Source organism: Neophocaena asiaeorientalis, unplaced genomic scaffold (assembly GCF_003031525.2).
Source record: "Neophocaena asiaeorientalis asiaeorientalis breed wild unplaced genomic scaffold, Neophocaena_asiaeorientalis_V1.1 scaffold87, whole genome shotgun sequence".
Classification (NCBI taxonomy): domain Eukaryota; kingdom Metazoa; phylum Chordata; class Mammalia; order Artiodactyla; family Phocoenidae; genus Neophocaena; species Neophocaena asiaeorientalis.
Genome location: NW_020175432.1, coordinates 3,456,741 through 3,481,356, shown reverse-complemented (window position 1 = coordinate 3,481,356; position 24,616 = coordinate 3,456,741). Strand labels below are relative to the sequence as shown.

General features: G+C 51.5%; 1 protein-coding gene across 1 annotated transcript; it reads right to left on the bottom strand.

Annotated features, from left to right (window-relative positions):
- Window positions 1–5,598: 5,598 nt before the first annotated feature.
- NCAN (neurocan) lies at window positions 5,599–24,391 on the bottom strand. Its single transcript, XM_024767533.1, has 15 exons — window positions 24,312–24,391; window positions 23,022–23,429; window positions 20,125–20,299; window positions 19,887–20,014; window positions 19,042–19,335; window positions 17,539–18,135; window positions 16,874–17,341; window positions 15,881–16,813; window positions 11,612–11,728; window positions 10,507–10,620; window positions 9,008–9,166; window positions 7,795–7,877; window positions 6,929–7,073; window positions 5,997–6,179; window positions 5,599–5,744 (listed from the first exon to the last, which is right to left on the bottom strand). Exons 1-15 carry the CDS (start codon window positions 24,382–24,384, stop codon window positions 5,599–5,601), a joined length of 4,023 nt encoding a protein of 1,340 aa, XP_024623301.1. The 5' UTR covers window positions 24,385–24,391.
- Window positions 24,392–24,616: the final 225 nt, after the last annotated feature.

The window sequence follows — 24,616 nt, the reverse complement described above, 5'->3', positions numbered from 1 at the left end:
TTCCCTCACTCTGTCTCTTGAGCCACCTCCCATGGGTCTGGCCCTTCTCAGCCCTGTCCTAATTGGGTCACTAACCAATCCAGCGATTCCTCTCAGTCCCCTGGGAATGAAGTGTGTGAAACTGGGTGTTGAGTTCCTGCATCAGGAAGGCAGAGAAGTTGCAAATTTTCCCTGGGGTGGGTGTGGAGGTGGGGGTAGGGAGAGTGTGGCCCAAGGAGTATTGAAAGTTTCGTTTCGGGCATACAAAGAAAGAGAGAAGAGGAAAAAAGTATAAATGTCTGATATGGTTGTAGGAGTGGGGTGGTCGTTAACTGCTCATGCTTCAATGTCAGATGGGACGGAACTCCTAGAGATGCCAACCACTCATCTGAAGCCAGGGTCCAGTCCCTTGGTTAGACTGCCTTGGGCTCCAGCTGTGCCTTAGCTTCCTTGACTAGAGGAATGGTAGGGGCATTTTTCTGGAGATGAGTGCATGAGATTTCTTTCATTCTGCCTTTTCCCTGCTGACATCCTTTCTCCCTTCCATGGGTTCCAGCATCCTGATTTTGCCTCGTGTATGTAAGTTTCCCTCCTCTCGTTCTGTGAGTCAGAGGGGCTGACTCCACTGGGCAACAAGTGCTGTGGCTCATCTTCCTGAGCAACCCTAATTGGTCCAGGGGTGGACATGGACCCAGGCAGACCAATGAGACTGCCTGGGATTTTGACGGACCAATAGGACCAAAGGAACCCTCTTTCTGCTGGGTCTCTGCACTGTTGGATTGCAGGTCTCTGAGGGTCCACCTGGAGGAGACCTAAGGATGGCAACCAGGGTAGAGCCACTCCTGAAGCTAGTTATTCAGAAAAATGTCTCACTCCTGTCTTCCAGCACCCAGTGCACTTCTCAGAGACATCTAAAATTTCTTACATGTCCTTCAAAAGATGTTTTATATTCATTCAATCAAACATGAATATATTGTTTTCCCCCCACTTCTACACAAATGAAAATATGCAACATATATTTTTTATGTTGTAAAACTTCACATAATATGAAATTCACCATTGTAAACATTTTAAAGTCTTCAATTTAGTGGCATTTAGTACATTCCCAGTGTTGTTCAACCATCACCCCTATCATTTTCATCACCCCAAAGAAAATCTCATACTCATTAAGCAATCACTCTCCATTCCTCCCTCCCCACTCCATGCCCTGAAAACTGTTAATCTACTTCTCATCTCTGTGGATTTGCCTCGTCTTGACATTTTGTATAAGTGGAATCCTACAGTATGTGTCCTTTTGTGTCTAGCTTCTTTCACTCAGTATAATATTTATGGCTGAATAATGTTCATATATATGTATATATATCACATTTTGTTTATTCTTTTATCAGTTAATGGACATTTGGGTTGTTTCCACCTTTTGGCTATTGTGAATAATGCTGCTATGAACATTTGTGTGCCATATATACTTTATTTTATAAATTTATTTATTTATTTTTGGCTGCATTGGGTCTTCGTTGCTGCGCTCGGGCTTTTCTCTAGTTGTGGTGAGCGGGGGCTACTCTTGTTGCAGTGCGCGGGCTTCTCGTTGCGGTGGCTTCTCTTGTTGGGGAGCGTGGGCTCTAGGTGCACGGGCTTCAGTAGTTGTGGCTTGCGGTCTCTAGAGCGCAGGCTCAGTAGTTGTGGCGCACAGGCTTAGTTGTTCCGTGGCATGCGAGATCTTCCCGGACCAGGGCTCGAACCCTTGTCCCCTGCATCGGCAGGCGGATTCTTAAGCACTGCGCCACCAGGGAAGCCCTCATACACACTTTTGAAGTAACTCTTATTTAACAATATATTTGGGGACTGGTTTCCTTCAGCATGTGAAAATCCACCCCCTTCCCCCACCAGCATTTTTTTTTTTGCGTTACGCAGGCCTCTCACTGTTGTGGCCTCTCCTGTTGTGGAGCACAGGCTCCGGACGCGCAGGCTCAGTGGCCATGGCTCACGGGCCCAGCCGCTCCACGGCACGTGGGATCCTCCCGGACCAGGGCACGAACCCGTGTCCCCTGCATCGGCAGGCGGACTCTCAACCACTGCGCCACCAGGGAAGCCCAACCAGCATTCTTTTGAAGGTTGGCAAAGTAGTCCCTGTTTGGATGCACCATCATCTTTGTAATCAGTCTCCTAATGGTGGACATTTACATTGTTTCCCATATTTGGCTGTTAGTAATAAGTACCATGGTCATCACATAAGCGCAAGTATAACTGGAGGATGATAGCAGGAATTGTTTGATCAAGGGGTCAAAACTTGCCGTTTTGTTAGTGATCTCCAACTCTTCTTAGAGGTGAGGCCAATTTATAGCCCATCAGTAACAGATGTACTTACCTATGTCCATAGGTCCTCAGTAGCATCATGTGTTATCACTTGTTACCTTAGCCAACCTGATAGGTGAAAAATAATATCTCACTGTGGTTGTCACTTGCAATTCACCTGTTATATGAAGCTGACTGTCCTCCACTTTGACTTTAGATGCAGGAAGTTGAGTAAATCATAAATCATTCTCAGTTCAGGTACACTGTCATCATTGAAATATGCGAGGCCCCTCTCTTGCGAGATTTATTTGTTTATTCCCTTTTATTTATATGTCCTTATTTGTGTATCTTGGTGATCTGAAAATTGTGTATTATTTTGTTGAGCATATGTTGTAGTTTAAAAGCCATCTGTATTTCCTTTTCTTTGAGCTTTTTGTTCATATCCTGTGCCCATTTGGCTATTGGATTATTGGGGTTTTTTCGTATTGATTTGTAGGAGCTCTTTATATATTATAAATAAAGTGGCAAAATTCCTTTATCTCTGATTTGAAGAATTGTTTCCAAGCTTGGCATTCACCTTTTGTCCTTGTTTATGTTGTTTGTTGCCACTATTGCTTTAGAATAAAGCCCAAACTTCTCATTACAGCCCATATTGCCCTGAGTGATCCATCCTCTGCCTCTCTGACCTCATCTCCCTCCACTGTCTACCTCTGTCACTCCGCTCCAGCCGCTATGGACTCTGCTGTTTCTCAAATGAACCATGTTCCCTTCTGCAAGAAGATTTTCACTTTTACTCTTCCCTCTGCCTGAAACTCTCTTCCTTTCTTTCCTTCTTTGCCTAGTTAATGCTATTCATCCTTTAGATTCCATTCACCTCCTCTAAGAAGCCTCCCCTGACCACCTCCCAGGGGTCACATCTGTTCTGTCCACCACTATCTCCCCAGCACCCAGCACAGTACACGGCATATAATAGCTGCCCAGTAAGTCCTTGCTGAGTAAATGAATGAAGGAAGGTGTCAGGAGGCAGGTTGAACTGTTAAAAAATTTTATTAAAATGTCCAAGGAGTACATTAATGTCCATAGTGTCAGATACCACAGACCCACGGAACACTGCAGCTGACAGCATAACCAACAGAATCCAAAGCTGTTCACGCGCGCACACACTCACACGCATGCCACACACGCGGCACACGCAAACACACACGCACATCTCAAAGGGAAAGACCAAGAGAAAAACCACCCACCTTAGAAAATATCAGAGCCCCCTCCCACCACGGAGCTGGGGTGGGGGCAGGGCGAGGGGCTGAGGTGGTCAAGGGTAAGGAGCATAAACCAAGACACCCCCAAAAAAGTTGCATCCCCAGAGCCCCCCACTCCAAACAAAGGAAAATTCTTTTGTGACATGGATGACTGAAGATGTGTTATTGTTTTTATATTTCTTAAACCAAGAGGAATTATCAAACCTAGAAGGCAAACCTATATCCCTGGGTTTTCTCAACAATAACCATAACGTGGGACAGTGGATAATGTCTATAGCAGGGGACACTAAAGACCATGGTCAAGGATGCAGGTCTAGTTTGCACTTCTCGATCTTTTCCTAAATCTTCCTGTGTGTTAGAGCATGATTATGTTTCAATTCCTTCCCCCCAAAATAGACAGCAGGGTTAGGAGTCAGCCAGAGGCAGGACCGAATCCTTATTCCTGTCTTGCAAGCCAGTGCCTTTCTCTTACCTGAGCCTCAGTTTTGTTTTGTGTAAAATGGGAAAGTAATGGTTCCTAAGTCACTGGGCTGTTGAGAAGATTCACGGAGGCAGTGTGTGTAAGTCCTTAGCATGGTACCTACTCCATAGTTGTCAATTATGATTAGTACTTCCCAGGAGGGATATAGGCTCAGCCAACACATTTCTTTCTCTACTGAACCCTTAGATGGACTGTATATTTGCTTATTTTTCTTTCCTGCAGAGGGCCATTCTCCACTGTGGTTTTTAACACTAATCCACAGATGTTACCCAGACTAGAGAGGTTGAGAGTGGACAAAGGACATGGAGGAAAAGCTGTGGATCTTTCCTGCCAGAGATCAGGAAGCTGAATCCCGACTTCTGGCTTGGGGAAAGTTTTTACAGGTTTCAGATTCTGGGGAGGAAGGCAAGGTGAGTGCTTTACTGCTTAAAAAATTTAAAAACTAAGAGAAAAATGTGTGTGTGTGTGTGTGTGTTTCAGTTTTAACACTGTACATCTCTCTACATGACCGCAGGTAGATGTCACTACTTCAAGTTTTAAGCATTCTAGTCCACCAGGCGATGAATGGAGGAGACAGGAATAGAGTAGGGGTAGGGGTGGGACCCATGGCAGGGGCACTACCAATGTCTGCTTGAGGGATGGATATGGGCAACGAGCTAGAAAACTTGGCACCTCCTTGGCCCAGGAAGGAGGTTCTTTGTCTCCCTGAGAGATGGAGGGGGAAGAAATCTGGGTTCGTTGAGCCCTAAACATCCTCTCATCTGTGTGTGTGCGTGTGTGTGTGTGTGTGTGTGCGTGTGTGTGTGTGTGTGTGTATAAAATTCACCACACATGTGTGTATAAAATTCACCACCAAATCTCAGCACTAGACTAGACCTGGGAGGGCAAGCAATACAGCTTCCCCTCATTGCCCACAAATTCCTCTGACTATTCTGACTCCTAACTCTGAGGGCACAGAGGGACGTTGTTCTAAAAACATTCCGAAAATTCAATACATAGGAATTCCACACTCAGTTCATCCACCAAGACTAAGGACTGACGTAGGCTGAAGTCCAAGGTGAAGGAAGAGCTGTCATCAAGTTCAAGCCGTGTGTGTCCATGTAATTTTCTACTCCCAAAGTCAGTGACCTTCACTATAGGCTTCAGCCTGCATTTAGGACATCCGACAGTTTACTAAATCTGAATCTCTGGTGGTAAAAGCAATTCCTTAGTGCGAATCCAAACACACATTCTTGCACCCTTATCACAGCCTTATTTCCACAACTGGCAGTCAGCCTTGCCAACAAAAGACTAAACCAGTGCAAAGAATAATCTTTGTCGATTGTGCTTCCCTCCACTGAGAGATGCTCCCAGAGTTCAGCCTGACTAGAGCTGACTTTTCAGACACATGGTTACACCTGCCAAGAGGACCTTGTATATGTAAGAAAAAGGAGAGAGGAGCTTTTTACAAATGGTTATGTATGGGGGGATGCGGTTTGGGACTCAGGGGCTTCCGGACCCTCTTGTTTCTCTCTGGGCTCTGCCTCCCCAGGTGAAGGCTCCAGGGGAGGTGTGGGAAGGGGATTGTGCTTTCTTTTGCCTGGTTCTTCAGCAGAAATTCCCTTCTTCCTTCTCCCAGTCCTCTGCTGGGTGTTTCTTGTGTTTTCTGCGCTCCTTGCGCGATTTGTGGTGGTGATGCTGGTGGTGGTGTTGGTGGTGGTGACGGTGTCGCCGCATCCGATGGGATCGTCTGGCTGCGGGGAAGTGAGGGACGACAGGGACGTGGCAAAAGCTGATGAGAGGTGGGTGGCCTGCTGGAACAGGCTTCCTCGGGGGAGGGGGAAATGGAGGGAACACCGGGCAAGCTAGTAAGTTCTCACTTATCTGCAAGGCCATATTATCAGGCAGACATTCAACCAGATCAATGTGTGTAGTCATGAGATGCTTAATTGGAGACTACAAGTAGCTGGAAATTTTTGTTGGGGTGTCTGGCGGAAGCCACTTACGTTTGGTGCAGACGATTTGGGGCCGGTCCCATTTGCCATTGCCCCGGCATCGGATCATGGCCACGTGGTGCTGGGCAAATCCTTCGTCGCACTGGTAGCGTACAGTGGCGTGGACATTATACTTGGCCTTGCGGGCACCGATGGGCAAGGCGTTCTCCACTGCTGGAGGGGGACCACACAGCACTGGGGACAGAGGAAGCTCCAGTTAAAGAAGTGGATGGGACTGGGGCTGAACTGGTTTCATCTCTTGTTGAGATGAACCCTCAACAGGTCCCACCTTTTGCCCAGCTGTGACCTCAAAGGGCTAGAAGTGGATGTCTCCTCCACCCAAACCAGGAGCTGCTGAGGGGCAGGAACCTCCTGGACACATCCCACCCCCTAATTCTTGTGCATGATGGGAATGAAGGAGATGGGAGGCAAGAATAATCTGAGCAAATGAATGGAAAAAAGGATATGAAAATTGGCAAAGAAACAGAAGCAAGAATGAAGAAAAGTATAAGAAAGGTGGACTTGAGAATATACCTGTACATATATATGTTTCCTTAATATGTAAAGAGCTCTTACAAATCAATAAGACCAATGAACTGATAGAAAATTAGGCAAAGGAAATGAACTGGTAGGTCACAGGAAATCAAATACATATAAACAGCTATCAACATATGAAGAGCTGGTTATTCTCATCCTCGAAGACGTGCAAACTATGATAACAATGAGATACTGTTTTTCAGGACTTAGATGAACAAAGAACAAAAAGTTTGGTAACACAGAGTTGGCAAGGGTGGGGGAAAAATGGGTACCCTCACATAGTTCTAAAGAGTGAAAACTGGGCTGGACTGACTCCTACATTTACAGACTTAAATAAAACAACGAACCAGTGACAGGCAGGAGGGAAGGTTGGGGGAGAAGCGGTGGGAGGGAGAGGAGCAGCATACCTGTGCCCTTCTTACAGACATAGGGGAGGTTGTAGTTGCAGGGGACATCATTCCAGTGCCCACTCTCATGTGACACCATCACCACACAGTCCTCCCCACCCGCGAAGAAATTGTCGGGCTGGTTCTCCCTCCAGTTCTCATATTGCTGTAAGAATGGGGAGCAGGGGGTGCTCAGGGGACATGCAGCCTGTCCCAGGCTCTGGCACTGGTACTGTGGGATTCCCCTGGCCAGACCACTCAAACTCTTAGGGACTCAGTGCTTCCATCTCTACAATGAGCACTGTTCTGCCTGCCCTGAGGGTGGCTGCCACTACAGTCCAAGTCAACCGTCCTCTAGCTGCGAGGCTGTGGTGCCCTCTTCCCTGGTCCTCCTGCCCTGGCTCACTCCCTGACAGTCTGTTTTCCACATGGGTCACTCATTGTTAGATAAATAGTTGAACAAAAGGTGACCTCAGACTGGAAGTCCAGGAGAGCTTCCCTGAGGAGGCAACAGGAGAGCTGAAGGAAGACTCAAGGATAAGAACAACGCAGGCAGGGAACAGAGTTCTAAGCAGAGGGAATAGCTAATGCAAAGGCCCTGAGGCAGGACTGAGCTTGTCCTGTCTGAGGAACAGAACAGAGGCCAGGAGGGCTGGGGCTGCTTGATCCAGTTCAAGTGTACTCAGAGAGTGGGCCGGGGCCAGTTCTCATGGCAGAGGAGAGGAGGTGGATTTCTTCTCTAATTGTGGTGAAAAAGATATAAGATTTACTAAAGTGAAGCCAGGGGGCCGGGTCATTGCAGCTTACCCAGAACTCTCCATTCTAGGCAGGGCCCAAGTCAACAGTCTGACTGCAGGGACCCAGGTCCCCAGGCTGCCACCACTCACCAGCCCCGTGTTGTCCGTCCACTGGAAATCCCTCTCCACGATCCTGTCGTTTAGGCCAATCCACGTGTTTTCACGCCCAAAACCTGTGGGGTGTGGGGTGTCGTGAGGGCTGGGTACTTGCACCTCCCCCAGCCTAGGTTGCTGGCTGGAGGCCAGGTGGGGGGTGTGGGAGGGGAGACTCAGCCCCCTCCCCAGCCTGAAGGTGGGCTGGAAGGGGAAGTGGATGAAGATGAGAATGGAGGGGGCGGTACCCAGAGCCCCTCCCCCAGTTTTGGGTTTGAGCTGGAGGGGAGGACCCCAGCCCCTCTGCCAGCCTGCGGGGCATGGGCTGGAGGCCACGTCCCCCCATTTCCTAGCAGGCTGAGGCTCTGGCTGGCCTCATACTTGGGGAGTGGGGTTGGGGCATGGAAAGGGCTGGAATTAGGCTCCTGGCCTTGTCACAATTTGTGGCTTAAACGAAAGGCCAGAGAAAACGATAAAAACAAGTCAGATCTTTGCAGAAATGAGAGAGCAGGGGCTAAGAGAGCCAGCGAGCAAGGCTGACAGGGCAGGCAGGTGAATCTAAATGAGCCAATCAGTCACTGAGGAGGAAGCAGCTGGATGCATGTGTGTTTGATTACATAGAGGAAAAAAGCCAGTGAACCAGGGAATGAACAAATTAAAGAATTAACAGGGGATGGGATGGGGAAAATGTGAATAAATAAATGGATGAAAAAGGGTAGAAGGAATAATGAGTAAATCAATAAATGCTGGATTTAATTTATGGGACACCCCTCTTTCTCTAAATCTCTGCTCCTCCCTCATTTCATGCCCCGCACCACAGATGCTTCTCCATTACACTCTGTCCCCTGGCCCTGTTTTAACTGTCATCAGTGCCCTGAGAACCAGCTAAATTTTAGGATAGACTTATTTAATTAGATATTTACTTGTTTGACTATATCCTCTTCAAGAACGTCACTCCCTAAGGACAGGACAATGTGTGTCTCTGTGCCTGGAACAGTGCCTGGCACATAGCAGGTGCTCAGTAAATAGTCAGAGAATGAATGAAGTGAATGAATGAACTGACAAGTGAATAGACACTTGAATTAATAAGTGGTCAGGGCTTGCATTAATGAACATAGCTTCAGAAAGGTAGCATTTTCAGGACCCGGTGGGGGGGATCCCCTGACAAAGGGACTGTAAAGGCCACCCCTGCCCACCCCAGAGTCCCTACTGTTAATGAAGCCGTGTTCTTCGGGTGAGTGGATGCTGGTCAGGTGGCCGGCTCGACGGCGGCAGTCCCTCTCGGCATCCTCCCATGCCCGCCGATGGGCGAAGTAGCGGTAGCAGTGGCCCTGAAACTTGTGCCAGCCATGGTCACAGCCCTCTGTGTCTGGGAGGTGGAAAGGGAGCATGAAGGGGTCTGGCCTCAAGCCGAGGCCTGCCTTGCCAGCCGTGAGCACACCAGCCCACCAGAGAGAGGGCCCAATCCAAGGTCACTGTGGGGCTAAATCAACCCTCTCCCTGGGCCCAGCCCCCAGCCCCCACTCTGTCCCCCCACCTTTTCACCTCCCTCCTCCCATATTCACTTCTTTTCTCTGTTGCAGGAAGAGATTCAACTGGAAGACCATTACACCCATTCCCTCTTATCCCAACTCTAATGTCTCATTCTCTGATCTGGCCGCATCCTGGGACCTCAGGAAATGGTCTCAGGAAGGCCTAAAATTTCTCTCCTGGGAAAAAACTCAAATAGACATTTCTCCCAAAAAGATATACAAATGGCCCACAAGCACATGAAAAGATGCTCAACAACGTGAATCATTAGGAAAAACAAATCAGAATCACAGTGGGATACCACCTCATACCCACTAGGATGACTATAATTTTTTTTAAAAGGAAAATAATAAGCGCTGGCAAGGCTATGGAGAAATTGGAACCATCTTGCATTGCTGGGGGGAATGTAAAATGGTGTAGCCCCTGTGGAAAACAGTCTGGCAGCTCCTCAAAAAGTTAAACACGGAATTACCGTATGACCCAGCCGTTCTACTCCTGGGTACACCAAAAAGAATGGGGGAAACATCAAAAAGAATGCAAAACAGGTATTGAAACAAAAACGTGTACATGAACATTCATAGCCGCACTATTCACATTAGCCACAAGGGGGAAACAACCCGAAGGTCCATCAAGTGATGAACGGATAAACAAAATGTGGACTGTTCAATGGAATACGATTCAGCCATAAAAAGGAATGAAGCACTGACACGTCCTACAATGTGGATGAACCCTGAAAAATTTCACTCATGCTGAGTGAAAGAAGCCAGATAGAAAAAGACACAGAGCGTATGACTACATTTATATGAAACATATAAAACAGGCAAATCCATAGAGACAGAGAGTAGATGAGTGGTTGCCAGGGGCTGGAGGGGAGGAATGGGGAGTGATGGCTCATGGGGACAGGATTTCCTTTGGGGCTGATGGGAATGTTCTGGAACTAGACAGAGGTGGTGGTTGCACGACACTGTGACTGTACTGAATGCCACTGAACTGTTCACTCTAAAAAGGTTAATTCTACGTTATGTGAATTTTATCTCAAGAAAATTATCGCCTCCTGCCTGTCTGACTCACGGCCATGGAACCAGAGGCAGAGACCTGGAGCTCCATGTGTGGGAAGCTTGTGGTCCAGCACCCAACCCTGCTCCTGGTACTGTTTCTGGGGTCTCGGCAGAGACTCACCTTTCTCACAGAGGCTGCCCCCATAGCTGGGGAGGCAAAGGCAGACGAAGGCGTTGACCTCATCGATGCAGGTGCCTCCATTCTCACAGGGGCTGGAGATGCAGTCATCTATATCTGGAGGGGAAGGTGGGGCTGAGTCAGAGGTCAGCTTCCCTGTGGCTCCCAGTCCCCACGGAGAACCAGGCAGAAGATGCGTTCATGACCCTACCATCTATCCCAGACCTGAGTACAACAGCGGTGGTCTGCACTGATGGCCCAATGACTCTGGAGGTCAAGGGGGTGGAACCTCACACAACTGATGTGAATTAGCATCGATGAGAGGAGAGGCCACTGGGCTGGCTGAAAGCCAGAGTGTGCGGGACGTTCCCCCTGACTCCAGAACAGTGAAGGTGGGTCTGGCAAACAGACACATAGACTGTCGAAGCTGAAGGGTCTTCAGAATGTGGAGCACTTATAAGGATTTGCACAGAATCACGAAGTTGTTTGTAGGTACAGGGAGCAATCAGTTGAGCACCTCTTCTCCCAATCCCTGTGTAGAAAGTGCCTGAAGCATGTACGATGCCAGGCAAGTCACTTGCCCTCTCTGAGACTCAGTTTCTTTTTTTTTGCAAAGTGGTGATAACAATAGCACCTCCACAGCAGTGGTTGTGAGTAGTCAATGGAAGAGCTCAAGAAATTATATCATTTATAATTATTGTTATAATTTCATAATTTTTTTCATATGTCTTGTGTTGGGCTTTGGAGCTAGCTTCCAACAGTTCTGGTGGTGGTGCCTATACCCCTGCCTACCCAGGAGAGGGTAGGTGATCCCCTGGGGCCCTTTGCTGGTGGGAGTATGAGCCTTACCATCCTTTTGTCTTCCCCTTCCCCACCCCTGCCTGGTAGTAATGGGAGGCAGCACACCAGAGCCTCAGCCCTGAGGATAAAACCTCAGATGGTTGTTGCTGAGGCTGATTTACTGGAACCAAGGAGTGAGGGAGGGGAAGGGAGCATCTGAAGCCAGCATTTTGTGATCCCTGATCCTCATGGGGATGGCTGCTGGGATAGACCCCAGGGCTCTGAGTCAGACAAGTCTGTGTTCAGATCCTGAGTCTGGCGTACTCACCGATCTCACAGTTCTCTCCAGCAAAGCCCTGGTCACAGCTACAGCCATACATGGTGCCATTGGCTTTACACGTGCCCCCATGCAGGCAAGGGTTGTTCTCACAGGGATCCGAGGGAACTGCAGGATGGACAGGAGTACAGGAAGGAGTCAGACCACCAAGTCTGCCTCCCAGGGAATCCAGACCTCAGACCCCTAAAGGCCCTTTCGTTCCACCCCTCTCTGTGGAGTCCCCTCTATAACTTCCCAATAATTGATTGCCAACTTCCTCTCACATGTCCCTGTGATGAGCTTACTCTTTCCAGGAACTGGCCAAAGCACTTGTGGGATGCCCTGGCTATGGCAAAGTCCTTCCTTGGACTGAACTAGAATGGGATCCCTGCAGCTTCTCTTAGGAAGTCTTCTCATAGAACATGGTTTAAGTGCCCTCCTTGACTTATCCCCATTTTTCTAGAAATACCCAACTGGTCATTGTGCTTCTCATACTTTGGAGCAAAGAAGTGGACATAGGTTCTAGATGGGGTATGAACGGCACTGGGACCAGTGGGGAACCATCACTTCCTTCGTCCTTGTGGCTCAACCTCTTCTGACGCAACCTCAGTGGTTACAGTGTGGAGAAGTGGTGGATTATAGCAGTAATAACCATAGGCTGTGCAGTCAGAGAGGCTGGTTCAATTCCTGCCTCTGCCACTCACTAGGGAACCCTGGGCAAATTACTTCTGTGAATTTCAGTTGCCTCATTTACAAAATGAAAATAAAAATAGCTCATCCTGGGCTTCCGTGGTGGCGCAGTGGTTGAGAGTACGCCTGCCGATGCAGGGGACATGGGTTCGTGCCCTGGTCCGGGAAGATCCCACGTGCCGTGGAGCGACTGGGCCCGTGAGCCATGGTCGCTGAGCCTGCGCGTCGGGAGCCTGTGCTCCGCAACGGGAGAGGCCACAACAGTGAGAGGCCCACGTACCGCAAAAAAAAAAAAAAAAAAAAAAAAAAAAAGTAGCTCATCCTGCTCTCCCAGTCCTGACCATAATGCCATGACTGGCTCTCTGTATATCAGCCTGGGGCCTCTTGAGGGGTCTCAACATTGCTTAACACGGACAGGGCATCCAGGGGGAGTTGAATGTGAGGCCCTGTCCACCTCTCTCATCCCTCAGCTGGGTTTCTCTGGAGGCAGGAGGGTCACCCCTCCCCATCTCAGGGCCTCAGAGGCCTTGGTGAGTGGTCTCTGGACCACCCTGGAGTCTTGGAGGGGCAGAGCAAGAACCCCCATATACCCCAGATGACCCCTATCCCTTGTCAGGACAGTGTCAAGTCTTCCACTGCAAGATACCAGAAATGAGACCCAGAGGAGGGCAGGGTCTAGCTCAAAGCCACTCAGCAGGACAGTACAAGAGCCAAGACTGGCCTACGGGGATCTGGAAGCCGTTTAAGGCCCTCTCTCCAGGCCCTATAACCTAGAATTTGTTTCTGTTTTGTCCTGGTCTGGAGGCCCACAAGAAACTGAGACGCTGACAAGCAGTCACTTCCTCCCTGATCTTCTGGACTCCGCCTTCACCCTTAACAGGTTGTTCTCCCCACAGCTGCCAGAGGGAGCCCATGTAAACCTGAGTCAGGTCATGTCCCTCCTCTGCCTAGACTCCTCCATGGCTCCCCATTGCCCTCATAGGAAAAGCCAAAATCCTTACCTCAGCCCACAGGGCCCGGTGCAATCTTCCCCAATATCTCCCTGCCTGATCCTCCTCTCCCTCCTTCACTTACTCCGCTCCAGCCACACTGACCCTGCTGTTCCTCCTACACACCAAACACGGTCCTGCCTCAGGGCCTTTGTACAAGTTATTCCATCTGCCTGAACTGCTTTTCCCCCAGATCTCTGCATGGCTCCTCTCTCACCTCCTTCAGGCTTGCTCAAATTCATCCTAACCCCCCTTCCAAAGCCAAAACCCACCCACTGGCATCCCTCATCCCTTGCTTTACTTTTCTCTTTTGTCTTTATTACTTTCTAACCTCCAATATAATTTATTAGGACCATCATTTCTTATCCATGCCTCCCCCCGGAGCGGTGATGTTCCACATGGCAGCCACGCACAGCTATTTAAGTTTAAATTAATTAAAATGGAATAAAAGTTAAAACGCAGTTCCTCAGTCACACTAGCCACATTTCAAGGGCTCAGTAGCCACCAATGGCTCATTGCTATTGTACTAGACTGCGTAGCTCGAGAACATTTCCATCACTGGGAAAGTTCTAGAGCATTGTTCTAGAATGTCAGCTGCCAGAGGACAAGGGACTCGGTCTCAACATGGTGCCTGGCATACAGCAAGCACTCAACTGCATAAAGGTAGCTGCTGGCCTGCCCGCAGTGACTGAAGCCGGTCCCTGGGGCAGTGGCGTGTACCACCATGGATGGCCAGAGAGGCCTGTGGCTATTTCTGTGCCTGGTGCCACCCTGGCACGTGCGGGCACATGCGTGGGGCTGCCAGGCGCCAGGACGGGTAAGCCCCACCAGGTGCCCCAAGCTGCTGACACCTGCCCACGGACTGGCGGTGACTCAGTCGCTTGCTGGTGCTGCATTTATTTTTGGCTTCATTAGCATTTCTGCTGCAAGCAGTAGGTGAGTAGGCGCCCAGGTCTCCCCCAGCACTGGCTGCCTCCCTCCACCCCGGCTGCCCATGGCTTGAATCTGGAGCTGAAAAACCAACAAAGTTCAAGACAGATCCAGCCATGGCCCTGGGGGCTCCTCTCAACACACTTTCCTTAGCACACTTCTTCGTGGTTTCCCTCCCACCTGACCATTCCTTTTCTAGTTCCTTTGGCCTTGGGCAAGCTTACCCCCTCCCCAAGACCTCAGGGCGTTTTATGTCAATGAAATAAGCATCTTAGAGCCCAGTGATCGAGACAGAGACTGTTGTCAGACAGCCTGGATTCAAACGTTATCCTTGACACTCCCCAGCTGTGTGACTCTGCACAAGTCACTTGACTTCCCTGTGCCTCAGTATCCCCATCTGTAAAGTTAGGATCGTACTAGAACTTGTTCCTCAAGGACATTAAAAAGATTAACCAAAAAATTTCCCCAAGGAAAAAAAAAAAAAAAAAAAAAAAAAAAAAAAAAAAAAAGATTAACCAAGATGATTCCAGTAAAGTGCTCAGACCAACCCAAGCACAAAGGCAGTCACCAATAAGCATAAGCCTTTACTGATGCAAGTGCCCCTGCCCAGGGTCCCCCTGCCTCCTGGGCATCTAAGAAAAGAAGATGCAGCCCCAAACACAACCCAGAGATGACAGGGTGGGTGATAAAACCCTGCATCCGCTGTTTCCATCACCACGACACTTTGCCTTCAAAAAAAGGAGCAAGTGTTATTGATTGATTGTAAAACCAATCGTCTTAATAAGAGTGTTTTGCAACTCGGAAAAAGTGTGCCTTTTAATTAGCTTCTTCTTCTTCTTTGTTTTTGTTTTTCTTTTTAACGCTCACTTGACCGAAAGAATAGCTCAATATGGCAGGACCTAAAAACTAAAGGGCTGGAATTTGCAGGCTGCCCATAACGGGCAGACCTGGCCCCAGGAGAACAGGGTGATGGCTTTCTCTGGACTCCGCTGGGCATAGAGCAACCAAGGCACATGTGGATTTGGGTGCCAGTTGAGGTTTGACCACTGACTAGCTGGTAGTGACATACCTCCCTGAGCCTCAGTTGGCTGTCTACTAAATGGGGGTGATGTCCACCACTCACACCCCTTCCCAGCACCCACTTTATCTGTGGCTTGAGGCCCCCCACGTTTTGCACCACTGAATTCCAGCTGCGATTCAACACTTGTCCAGGAAGGCCTCCCTGCCATGCCTCCTCCCTCCGGCCCCACCCCAGGGGGGTTGCCTGTAACCGGCGCTGTCTTCCTCAGACTGAGGCATCGCTGAAAGCAGGACCCCGGCATCACACAACACTGTCAGCTGAGAGTGGTCATGAACATGATTTGCTGACTGTACTCATCCCCGAAACCAAACCCTGCCCAACACCTCATCATTGCCTCATTACTCGCTGTGCATAAAATACATCAAACGCAGCTTCACCTCCTGGCCTCTGCCCAGGCTAGTGCCTCTGCCAGGAATACGCTTTCTGTAATTCAACTCTGCCTAATGAGCTCCCGCCTTCAACATCATCCCCTGCTAGAAACCTTCCCAGGCACCCAAGAACAATCCTTCCTCCCAGCTCTGGCCTACCCCAGCCCCTGGTTCCTGAGCACAAACACAGTGACCTGGATAAGACCACGAGCTTCCAACTCACCCTCCTCTGCACTCCCATTTGCAGGGGTTCCTGGCAGGGCTGGCTCCTCTCCACTTGCTGCCTCCGCCCAGAAGCTCTCCACACCTGGGCTCCCCGCCAGGACCTCCAGCTCAAACTCCTCTGGGCCCAGGGAGGCAGGCAGCAGGGTGCTGGGGGAGTCCCACGGCACTATAGGCTCCCCCGAGGAAACTGAAATGGGCTTGTCCTTGCTGGCTGCTGTCGGTGTCCAAGGAGGAAGAGCGGGCTGCCCTGAGGGGCTGCCCTCATGTGGAGGCTCCAGGCCTCTCAGGGTGCCCTGGGTCACCATCTGGCCCTCCGGCTCTGGATGGGGTTGGGAGTTTGAGGAGGCCATTGTGGACATGGCCAGGACCCCAACCTTGTCCCCCAGGTCCAGGGACATGAGGGACATCACCACACTTGTATCCACAGCCATTTGAGGGTTCAAGGTGGGGCTTTCAGCTCCCTCAACCACGTGGGATCCAGGTTCCCAATTCCCACCAGCACCACTGGTGTCTAGTGTGGCCATGGAATTCATGGGAGCCACTGTGGCCCCTCCATCTGTAGCAGCCGAAGGCTCCAAACGTGGGGTGACCTTGAGCATCAAGGAGACCCTAGGGACCCCCAAGGGCGCAGACGGGGAATGGGGGTCTAGCCCTTCACTGTGCAGTGACAGCCACACGCCCTGTGCCTCATCCATGTTGGCCTGCAAGCTGGAAGTAGGGGTCTCTGCTGTGTTGAAGACCGCAGACTCAGACCCCAAGACGCCTCTGGCTCCCGTGGGCTCAGTGGCAGTCTCAGTGGGAGTGACGGCTGCCACCACATTCCCACCCACAGAAGCCTGTGGGTTGGATCTGGGGGGCTCAGCTTTGCTGAGCCCAGTAGGGCTGGTCCCCCCAGTTTTTCCGAAGTCTGCTCTGAAGGAGTTAGGACCGGCTCCAGCTTGTGTGTCTGTAGCTGCCTGCAAAGGAGCCGTAGGACTTCCTTCTCCATGGCTGCTGAGTGTCAGGGATGTGGCCTCTCCACCTTGTCCCATCAGGCCCGAGGAGGAGGGCAGGGAATACACTTCTGGATGAATGGGATCCTGGGGGCTGGCCTCGATCTCTGAGGCAGGGGAGGGTGGGGCAGCGGCCATGGCTTCACTATACCCCTTTACCTCACTGGCATCGGTGGGGAGGGGCGTAGGGTGTGACAGGAGCCACAGTTTGGGGCCACGAAGCATGGCCACGACAGGGAGGTCTGGAGAAATGACTGTGGGAGAAGCCTCCCAGCGGGCAGTGCTGGGGCCCTTCAAGGGGTTGGGAGCCAAGGCAGTGGCCTCCGAGGAGGACCAGGGCAGGTCGGGGGTGGCTGGCCTCACACTGGGGCCCTTGGCTTCCTCTAGTTCCAGGCCAAGGGTGATAGGTGGGACCATGGTTGGGGGCCACAGCCAGGGCTCTGGGGGGCTCCTGCCACCAGGGGAACCTGAAACAATATCAACAGTAATTATAATTATCTCTCAGCAGCTTCTTCTGCTGATTGTCTCCTTGGCTCCAGGCCTGAGGAAGAGGGGTCTTCTGAGGCTTGGTGAGGCCAGGGGACCCAACTGTGATTCGGAGCCTCCTCCCCTGTCCCCCTTGCATCCCCAGGCAGGTCCCATCTCCCCCTTGGACCCCACTCACCAGCTCCAGGCACATCCACCTCATTGGTCAGCACAGCCCAGGGGCTTTGGCTCCGGCCACTCCCCAAGGCGTCAGTGGCTCCTGTGGCCAGGGGAGGCTCCACGTAATTCCCAGCAACCTCTGGGGTGGGGGGCTGGACGCTGGCCTGGAGCACGCCCTTCAGCCCTCGCTGGGGTTCCTGTTGCTGGAAGTGGCGCCCGTTCAACCCTTTAAAGCGCCCCCTCCTCCTGGGCATGGGGCTGGCTGGGGTTGCCTCTGTGTGCCTGCCCACCGCAGTGCCTGCCTCCACGTTGCTGGGGGCGGGGGACACCGTGCTCAGCCACACCTCCTCAGCCTCCAGAGCAGGCCTTGAGGCTAGTGTGAGGCCCCCAGTGGCAGGACTGGGGGTCTCTCGAGACTTCTGCTTCTCTGCCAAGATCAGAGGCTCTTCTTCCCCACTGGACACCAGAGGCTCCTGGAAGTCTGGGGTGACTACCTCCTCCTCCTCCAGGCTGGGCTCCAGTTCTTGGGTGGGGGGCCCTTCTGCTGACAGAATCTCCCCCTCATCCCCAGACGACGGGGTCTCTGGGTTTCCATGTTGTGATGTAGGGTGATGAGCTGTGGGAGAAAGCAGAAGAGGCTGTGTTAGGCCCAGGGGCTGGCTGAGAAGTTCTGCCTGAAGTCTACCCACACTCCAGCATGCTACAGCAGAGATCTTCTATGTACCTCTGTCTCTCTGAGCCCCTCTGTCTCTCTGGGTTGTTTCTGGGATTCCCCCCTGACTGAGAGACAGAGGCACAAAGTTATCATCCTCACTGTTCAGGCTGGGGTCCACTGTCAAGGTCATAATCAACTGGTCACAGTAAAGGGTCAAGAGACAGCTTGGCTGGTGGGTGAAGCTGAGCAGTGGCCAGCTCTCAGGGGGGCAGGTCAGACCTGGGCCGTGGCTCCTCCCATGGAAGAGAAAGCGCCTAATGGGCATGGCCTTCCTACGAAGAGATTCTTTTTGCCCCCCAGCTTACACATAAGACTCAGCTCCTTGGACTTGAGGTTTGCAGCTTCTGAGGGTGTGGCCCCACCCCAAGGGTGAAGGCCATTCCTGGTCCCATCCCTGGGGGTGTGGCCTTGCTCAGGGGTCATGGCTAGTTGAGGCATCACTTCCTCCCCAGTGGGTGCTCATGGGCAAGGCTCCAGGTGAGAACTGCTCCAGCCAGCGGCGTGTCTCTCAGAGATCTCAGGAGACATAGCCCACCCACTAAACAGGACTTCCCCCCAGAGCTTGGTCTTCTCTGAGGCTCGTCCTCCTCTAAGGCGGGGCTCCTACGGAAAGCTTGTCTCAGGGGTACGACCTTTCCCTAGGGGTGCGGCTCACCGCGCAGCAAGTTTTCTTGTGTCTCTCCCCTGCCTGGCCTCCACCTCTACTAGAAAGCCAAGCTCCCAGAGGCGCGGCCGGTGTCAAGGTGCATGCCCTTGGGGCGTGGCCACCCGGGGACGCACACTCAAAGGGCGTGGCCTCACGCGCACCTCGGAAGCAGTAGGCGTCGTAGCGCTCTCCCGGCGCCGGGAAGCGGGTGCGGTTGGCGAAGCTATAGACGGTGCGCACGCCCGGGACTGGGCCCCCGCAGCGCCGGCGCGGCGTCTGGATCGGATAGCGCACGCTGCCGTCGGCCAGCCAGCCCGGGTCGCACTGGTCCAGGCCCTCATGCCAGGCCAGGTGCAGCTGTCCTACCGAGGCCAGCACAGCGCCCTGGCGGCGGCACTGGGCACGCGCGCCGGCCAGTGTCAGGCGGCGGGCCAGACCTACGTAGAAGACCTCGCCTGCGGGAAGGCGCGGGAGAAGGTCAGAGGGGCCCCAAGAACCCTCCCACGGAGCCCGGGAAGGGGGTCCCACCCCAAATAGCCCTGATCTGGCTAGATCTGGGTTGCAGCAGCCGCAGCTGCGTGCCCCCATCGCCAGAACATCACTGTCGTTACCTCTCATGCAGTGCTAAGAGGGGGCTTCACTTTCCTTTTCAAGTGAGGTAACTCAGGCCCCTTAACGAGTTGAGCTTCAGAGAGAGGGAGGGCCTTGATAAGGGGGGCTCAGTGAGGAGGGAAGTAGGAAGAGGGAGGGGGGGCAGGAAGGGGGAGAGACTCAGAGAAGGGGACAAGACTTCAGAGAGGGAAGAGGCTCAGAGAGAGGGAAGGGGCACAGAGGAGAGGGGCTCAAGGAGTGGAGGAAGGCTCAGGGAACCGGTGGGCTCAGATCTTGGCTGCAGGTTTAGAGAGGGATGAAACTTAGGAGAGCTAGGAAGGACTTAGGGAAGGATGGGGGTTAGGGAGGGTAATGGGGCTCAGGGAAGGGGGTGTTCTGCCAGCCCCAGACTTACCCCCCAGCTCACGGGCAAAGCAATACACATCGTAGAGTTCCCGTGGGTCTCGCCTCCCATAGTTCCTCACCCCTGGAAGGCTGCTACGGTCACCATAGCAACCAGGACGGGACTGGGTGATAGGATACCTGACAAGACAAGGTGGGGGTCCCTCTCAGATGTGTGCTCCTGGGGCCCCCAAGGACCATCTTTCTCCAGGGGCTAGCTCTCCATCTCCCTACCCTGTGTACCCCCTCACCGAACAGTGCGGTCAGAGAGCCACCCGGCATCACAGTTGTCAAAGCCATCCTCAAAGGCAGCCTGCAGGTGCCGCGGGGCTGCAATGGTGGCTGAGTTGAGACGGCAGGCCTCCTGGGCCTCAGCGAAGGTCAGCGAGTAGCGATCCTGGGCTGCTCGGTAGTGGAACACAACACCTATGGGGAAATATCCAGGATGATTTATGCTGTAATCTTCAAGAACAGACCTCGCTGTTGCAGAATGCCCCCCCCACCGCCAGTCTGATAATAACAGACCTGCTGCCCTACACTGCCCTGTACCATGTCTGTTCACTCAGCAACAGGCATAGTGCTAGGGCGATGATGCGGGGTGAGACAGATATGCCCCCATTTTACAGACGAGGAAATGATAGCAATGGCCGTAAAGGGCTAGAATTTGTTAAATATTTGCTATGTAAAAAGCATTTATAAGCATTATCTCATGGAAATCTTACAACCCTATGAGTATCCCCATTTCCAGAGGAGCAAACTAAGGCTCAGGAAGGTTGAGGGACAGGTCTAAGGCCACATAACCAGTGTAAGGGAGAGCCAGAAGTTATATCCAGAAAGATCTGACTCCAAAGATAGCACTCTTCATGCCTAGGGTTAGGCTCTGGAGGTGACAGGAGGCATGGAGAAGAGTGAGAGAGAGATTCTGCCTTTTAGGAATTAAGTACATGCATACAGAGGGGAAGCAAAGGCAGCAATGGGTGATCAAACGTGGTGGGTTTTTAAATTTTTTATTTATTTATTTATTTATGGCTGCATTGGGTCTTCGTTGCTGTACGCGGGCTTTCTCTAGCCGTGGCGAGCAGGGTCTACTCTTCGTTGTGGTGCACGGGCTTCTCATTGCAGTGGCTTCTGTTGTTGTGGAGCGTGGGCTCTAGGTGCGCAGGCTTCAGTAGTTGTGGCACGTGGGGTCTAGAGCACAGGCTCAGTAGTTGTAGCACACAGGCTTAGTTGCTCCATTGCATGTGGGATCTTCCCAGACCAGGGCTCAAACCCGTGTCCCCTGCATTGGCAGGCAGATTCTTAACCACTGCGCCACCAGGGAAGCCCCCAAATGTGGTTCTTGCTCAGCTTAGAAATGGAGTCACCGAAGGCTTCCTGGAGGAGGTGACATGTAAGCCAGGACATGAAGCATCAATAAGCTCACTGTGACTCAAATTCTGATTTAGGGATGAGAGAAATGGCTGAGCAAAACAAAGGTATTAAACATTTTGCTCCATTTTATCAAACTGAGAGCTCCCAGAAGGCAGCAGCTGTGTCTCACTCATGGCTGTGTCTCCAGCACCAGGCTGGCATGTGGTAGCTACTCAATAAATGTTTGGCTGAATGAACGAACTAACCAAACCCAGAGGTGGAATTCTCTTCTTTCACGACTTATCAGTTTTCTTTGAGGTTTATCAGTTTTGAGAACAATGCCTTGGAAAGAGGATGATTGGTTGACCCCATAAAATATGCAGTGAGACACTGTTGGCTGGGCAAAGACTGTGCTCCAGAACAGGGGGTGCAGGGACTTTGCTCATGGCCAACATAGGTTAAGGGAAATTGACTTCCCGGTAGGAGTCCACAGGATATTCTCCACACAACAATCCATTCATTGGGCTTCCCTGGTGGTGCAGTGGTTAAGAATACGCCTGCCAATGCAGGGGACACGGGTTCAAGCCCTGGTGCAGGAAGATCCCACATGCCTTGGAGCAACTAAACCCATGCGCCACAACTACTGAGCCTGTGCTCTGGAGCCTGCGAGCCACAACTACTGAGCCCATGGCCACAACTACTGGAGCCCATGCTCTGCCACAAGAGAGGCCACTGCAATGAGAAGCCTGCACACCGCAACTAAGAGTAACCCCCACTCGCTGCAACTAGAGAGAGCCCACGCGCAGCAATGAAGACCCAAAACGCAGCCAAAAAACCCCACAAATCCTTTCATTGATTCATTCGTCAAATATCAATTGATCATCTTCTGTGTGCCATGGCCTGTCCTAGGACTTTGTTTAATAATTTTTAAAAAATTGTTTTTTGGCCTTGTTCATCTTGATTGGTTAGGAAAACAGAAACTACACTGACTATTTCAACAGAAACAATTTAGTATAGGAATTGGTTACATCGATGACTTATTTACTTAATCTATATTTTCAATCCACTTTTTTTTTTTTGCAGTTCGCAGGCCACTATTGTGGCCTCTCCCATTGCGGAGCACAGGCTCCGGATGCGCAGGCTCAGCGGCCATGGCTCACGGGCACAGCCGCTCCGTGGCATGTGGGATCTTCCCGGACCGGGGCACGAACCCGTGTCCTCTGCATTGGCAGGTGGACTCTCAACCAGTGCGCCACCAGGGAAGCCCTCAATCCACTTTTTAAAAAGAACTTCACTTTTTAAAAACATATATTTATTTTAAAAGGAAATTTGTATTCCTATTTTAAATAGAAAGCCAATATCCTTTGCCTTATGTGAAAGTAGGTAACCATGAAATGGACTTAAAACAAGGTTATGAAATCCTATGAAATGCTGTGGTCCATAAGAGACTGAGCCAGAGGCTGCTCTCTCTTAGCTAAAAGAGAGAGAGAGAGATGTTAAAGAGAGAGGCGTACCCATGGAGACTTTGTTCCTGACTTCATCAGAAGAACTGAAAGCAAATCACTGTTCAGGGAGTGATTTCTTTTTTTTTCTTTTCTTTTCTTTATTTTATTTTATTTTTTTGCTTGTGGGATCTTAGCTCCTTGACCAGGGATCCAACCTGGGCCCTCGGCAGTAAAACTGCAGAGTCCTAACCACTGGACCACCAGGGAATTCCCCAGGGAGTAATTTCTAAGGTGACATTCAGTGGATGGGCTTCCCCATCCCAGCCTTGGCCCCTCCCCTTCCCCCAACTGACCCGTCACTTCCAGGGGCACCAGGTCCTGCTCATCCTCGATGCCCCTCACCACCTGGCAGCGGTAGAGCCCGGAGTCGCTGGCCCTCAGTGGCCCCAGTAGCAACGTGGCGTTGACCCGGTGCCGGGGGTAGGCAGGTAGTGACACGCGTCCCTGCCAGCCCTTGGCCACTCGAACCACGTTGTCCTTGGCCACTAGGATGGGCAAGTCCTGCCGTTGGCCTGATGCAGTCCGCACCTTGGTCCACTTGATCCGAGGAGCTTCTCGGGCTGCACCTGGCCGTGGCCACAGGGTGAAGAGACAGGGCAGGGCCACCAGCTCTGCCAGCGCAGCCCGCACCGACCCAGACCCCACCTTCTGCATGTGGAGCCCCTTCTCAGCAGTGGCAGCAGCAGTGGCGTCCTGTGTGCCTGGGGTGGAGAAGGTGGAGAGAGGGCCTGACTGAGAAGCAAGGACCCGCTGACTGAGGCCAGAGAGGTTAGGTTGCCTACACAACATCACAATGTCATACACAGATCTGTGACCTGAAACCCAATCTGTGAGCAGAAGAGGGGTAATGGGGTCGAATCCCTTCATAGTTCTGCCTCCTCTCAAAGTCCAGACCCTGGAGGCCAGGGATTTAACTCTCAGTGTCACTGACTCACTATGTGTCCATGGGAAAGTCACTATTCTGCTCTGAGCCATGGTTTCCCCAAAAGTTAAGCGATAGGCAGCCATTGGAAGAGAAACAGTGTTTGTGGAGTACCTTCTATATAACAGGCACTTTATAAATAGCAATCAGCTCATTTGATTTTCATAACCATCTGCAGAGGTAGCCATGTCTCATCCTCTTTTGGGGGAGTTGAGGAAATTGAGGCTCAGAGACATCATTATAATTGCGTAAGGCCACAGAGCAAATCAGGAGGCACTGCTAAAGTCTGGGCTTTTGACCGCTACTGGGGAGATGCCAGGGAGAAGCACACAGACCTTTATTCCTATTGTCCCACCCATGGCAGGCATCACTAATCAATCTTCATACTATTCTCTCTCCCTCTTTTTTTTCTCTCTCTCTTCAGCTCATCTCAGCAAAACAGTGAGAGGCGGGAAACTCTAGCCTCCGCTGGCAATGACTAAAAATAACCTCTCAGGTGTCTTGTTCGCTTTTGACTGTTCAAAGACTTTTTTCATCTATTCTCATTTTATTCTCCAGACCAAGCCAGAGAACCAGCAGGAGAAGGCTCTCAAGTTAAAAAGCTGCCCCATCTTGTCAATTCTCCAGACCCCAACCTCTCCCAACCCACAAGCCAACTCACCCTGTTCCCCAGCCACAAAGAGCAGCATCTGGAGAATCAGGAGGCCTGAGACCCAGACAGACATGGCCCCCATCCTGGACCTGAAACAAGATGGAGAGGAAGGAAGGGGTGAGTACAACCCTCCTAGACATTTGGCATGAAAGGACCAATTCCTCCCACTCTACGGATCTGGAAACTGGGGCTCAGAGAGGCCAGTGTGTCACTCAAGGTCACACAGTCAGCAAGCCAGAGCTGAGCCAGAATCCGAACCCAGGACCAACTGACGTCAGAATCCGAGCAGTGAAGTCCTATGGTCAGAGCATGGG

Coding starts and splice junctions, on each gene's coding strand:
- NCAN (XM_024767533.1), bottom strand. CDS start 24,384: ATGGGGGCCATGTCTGTCTGGGTCTCAGGCCTCCTGATTCTCCAGATG. Junction 20,015..20,124: donor CTCTCTGACCGCACTGTTCG/GTGAGGGGGTAC, acceptor TTGTCTTGTCAG/GTATCCTATCACCCAGTCCC. Junction 10,621..11,611: donor TGGAGAGAACTGTGAGATCG/GTGAGTACGCCA, acceptor CTTCCCCTCCAG/ATATAGATGACTGCATCTCC.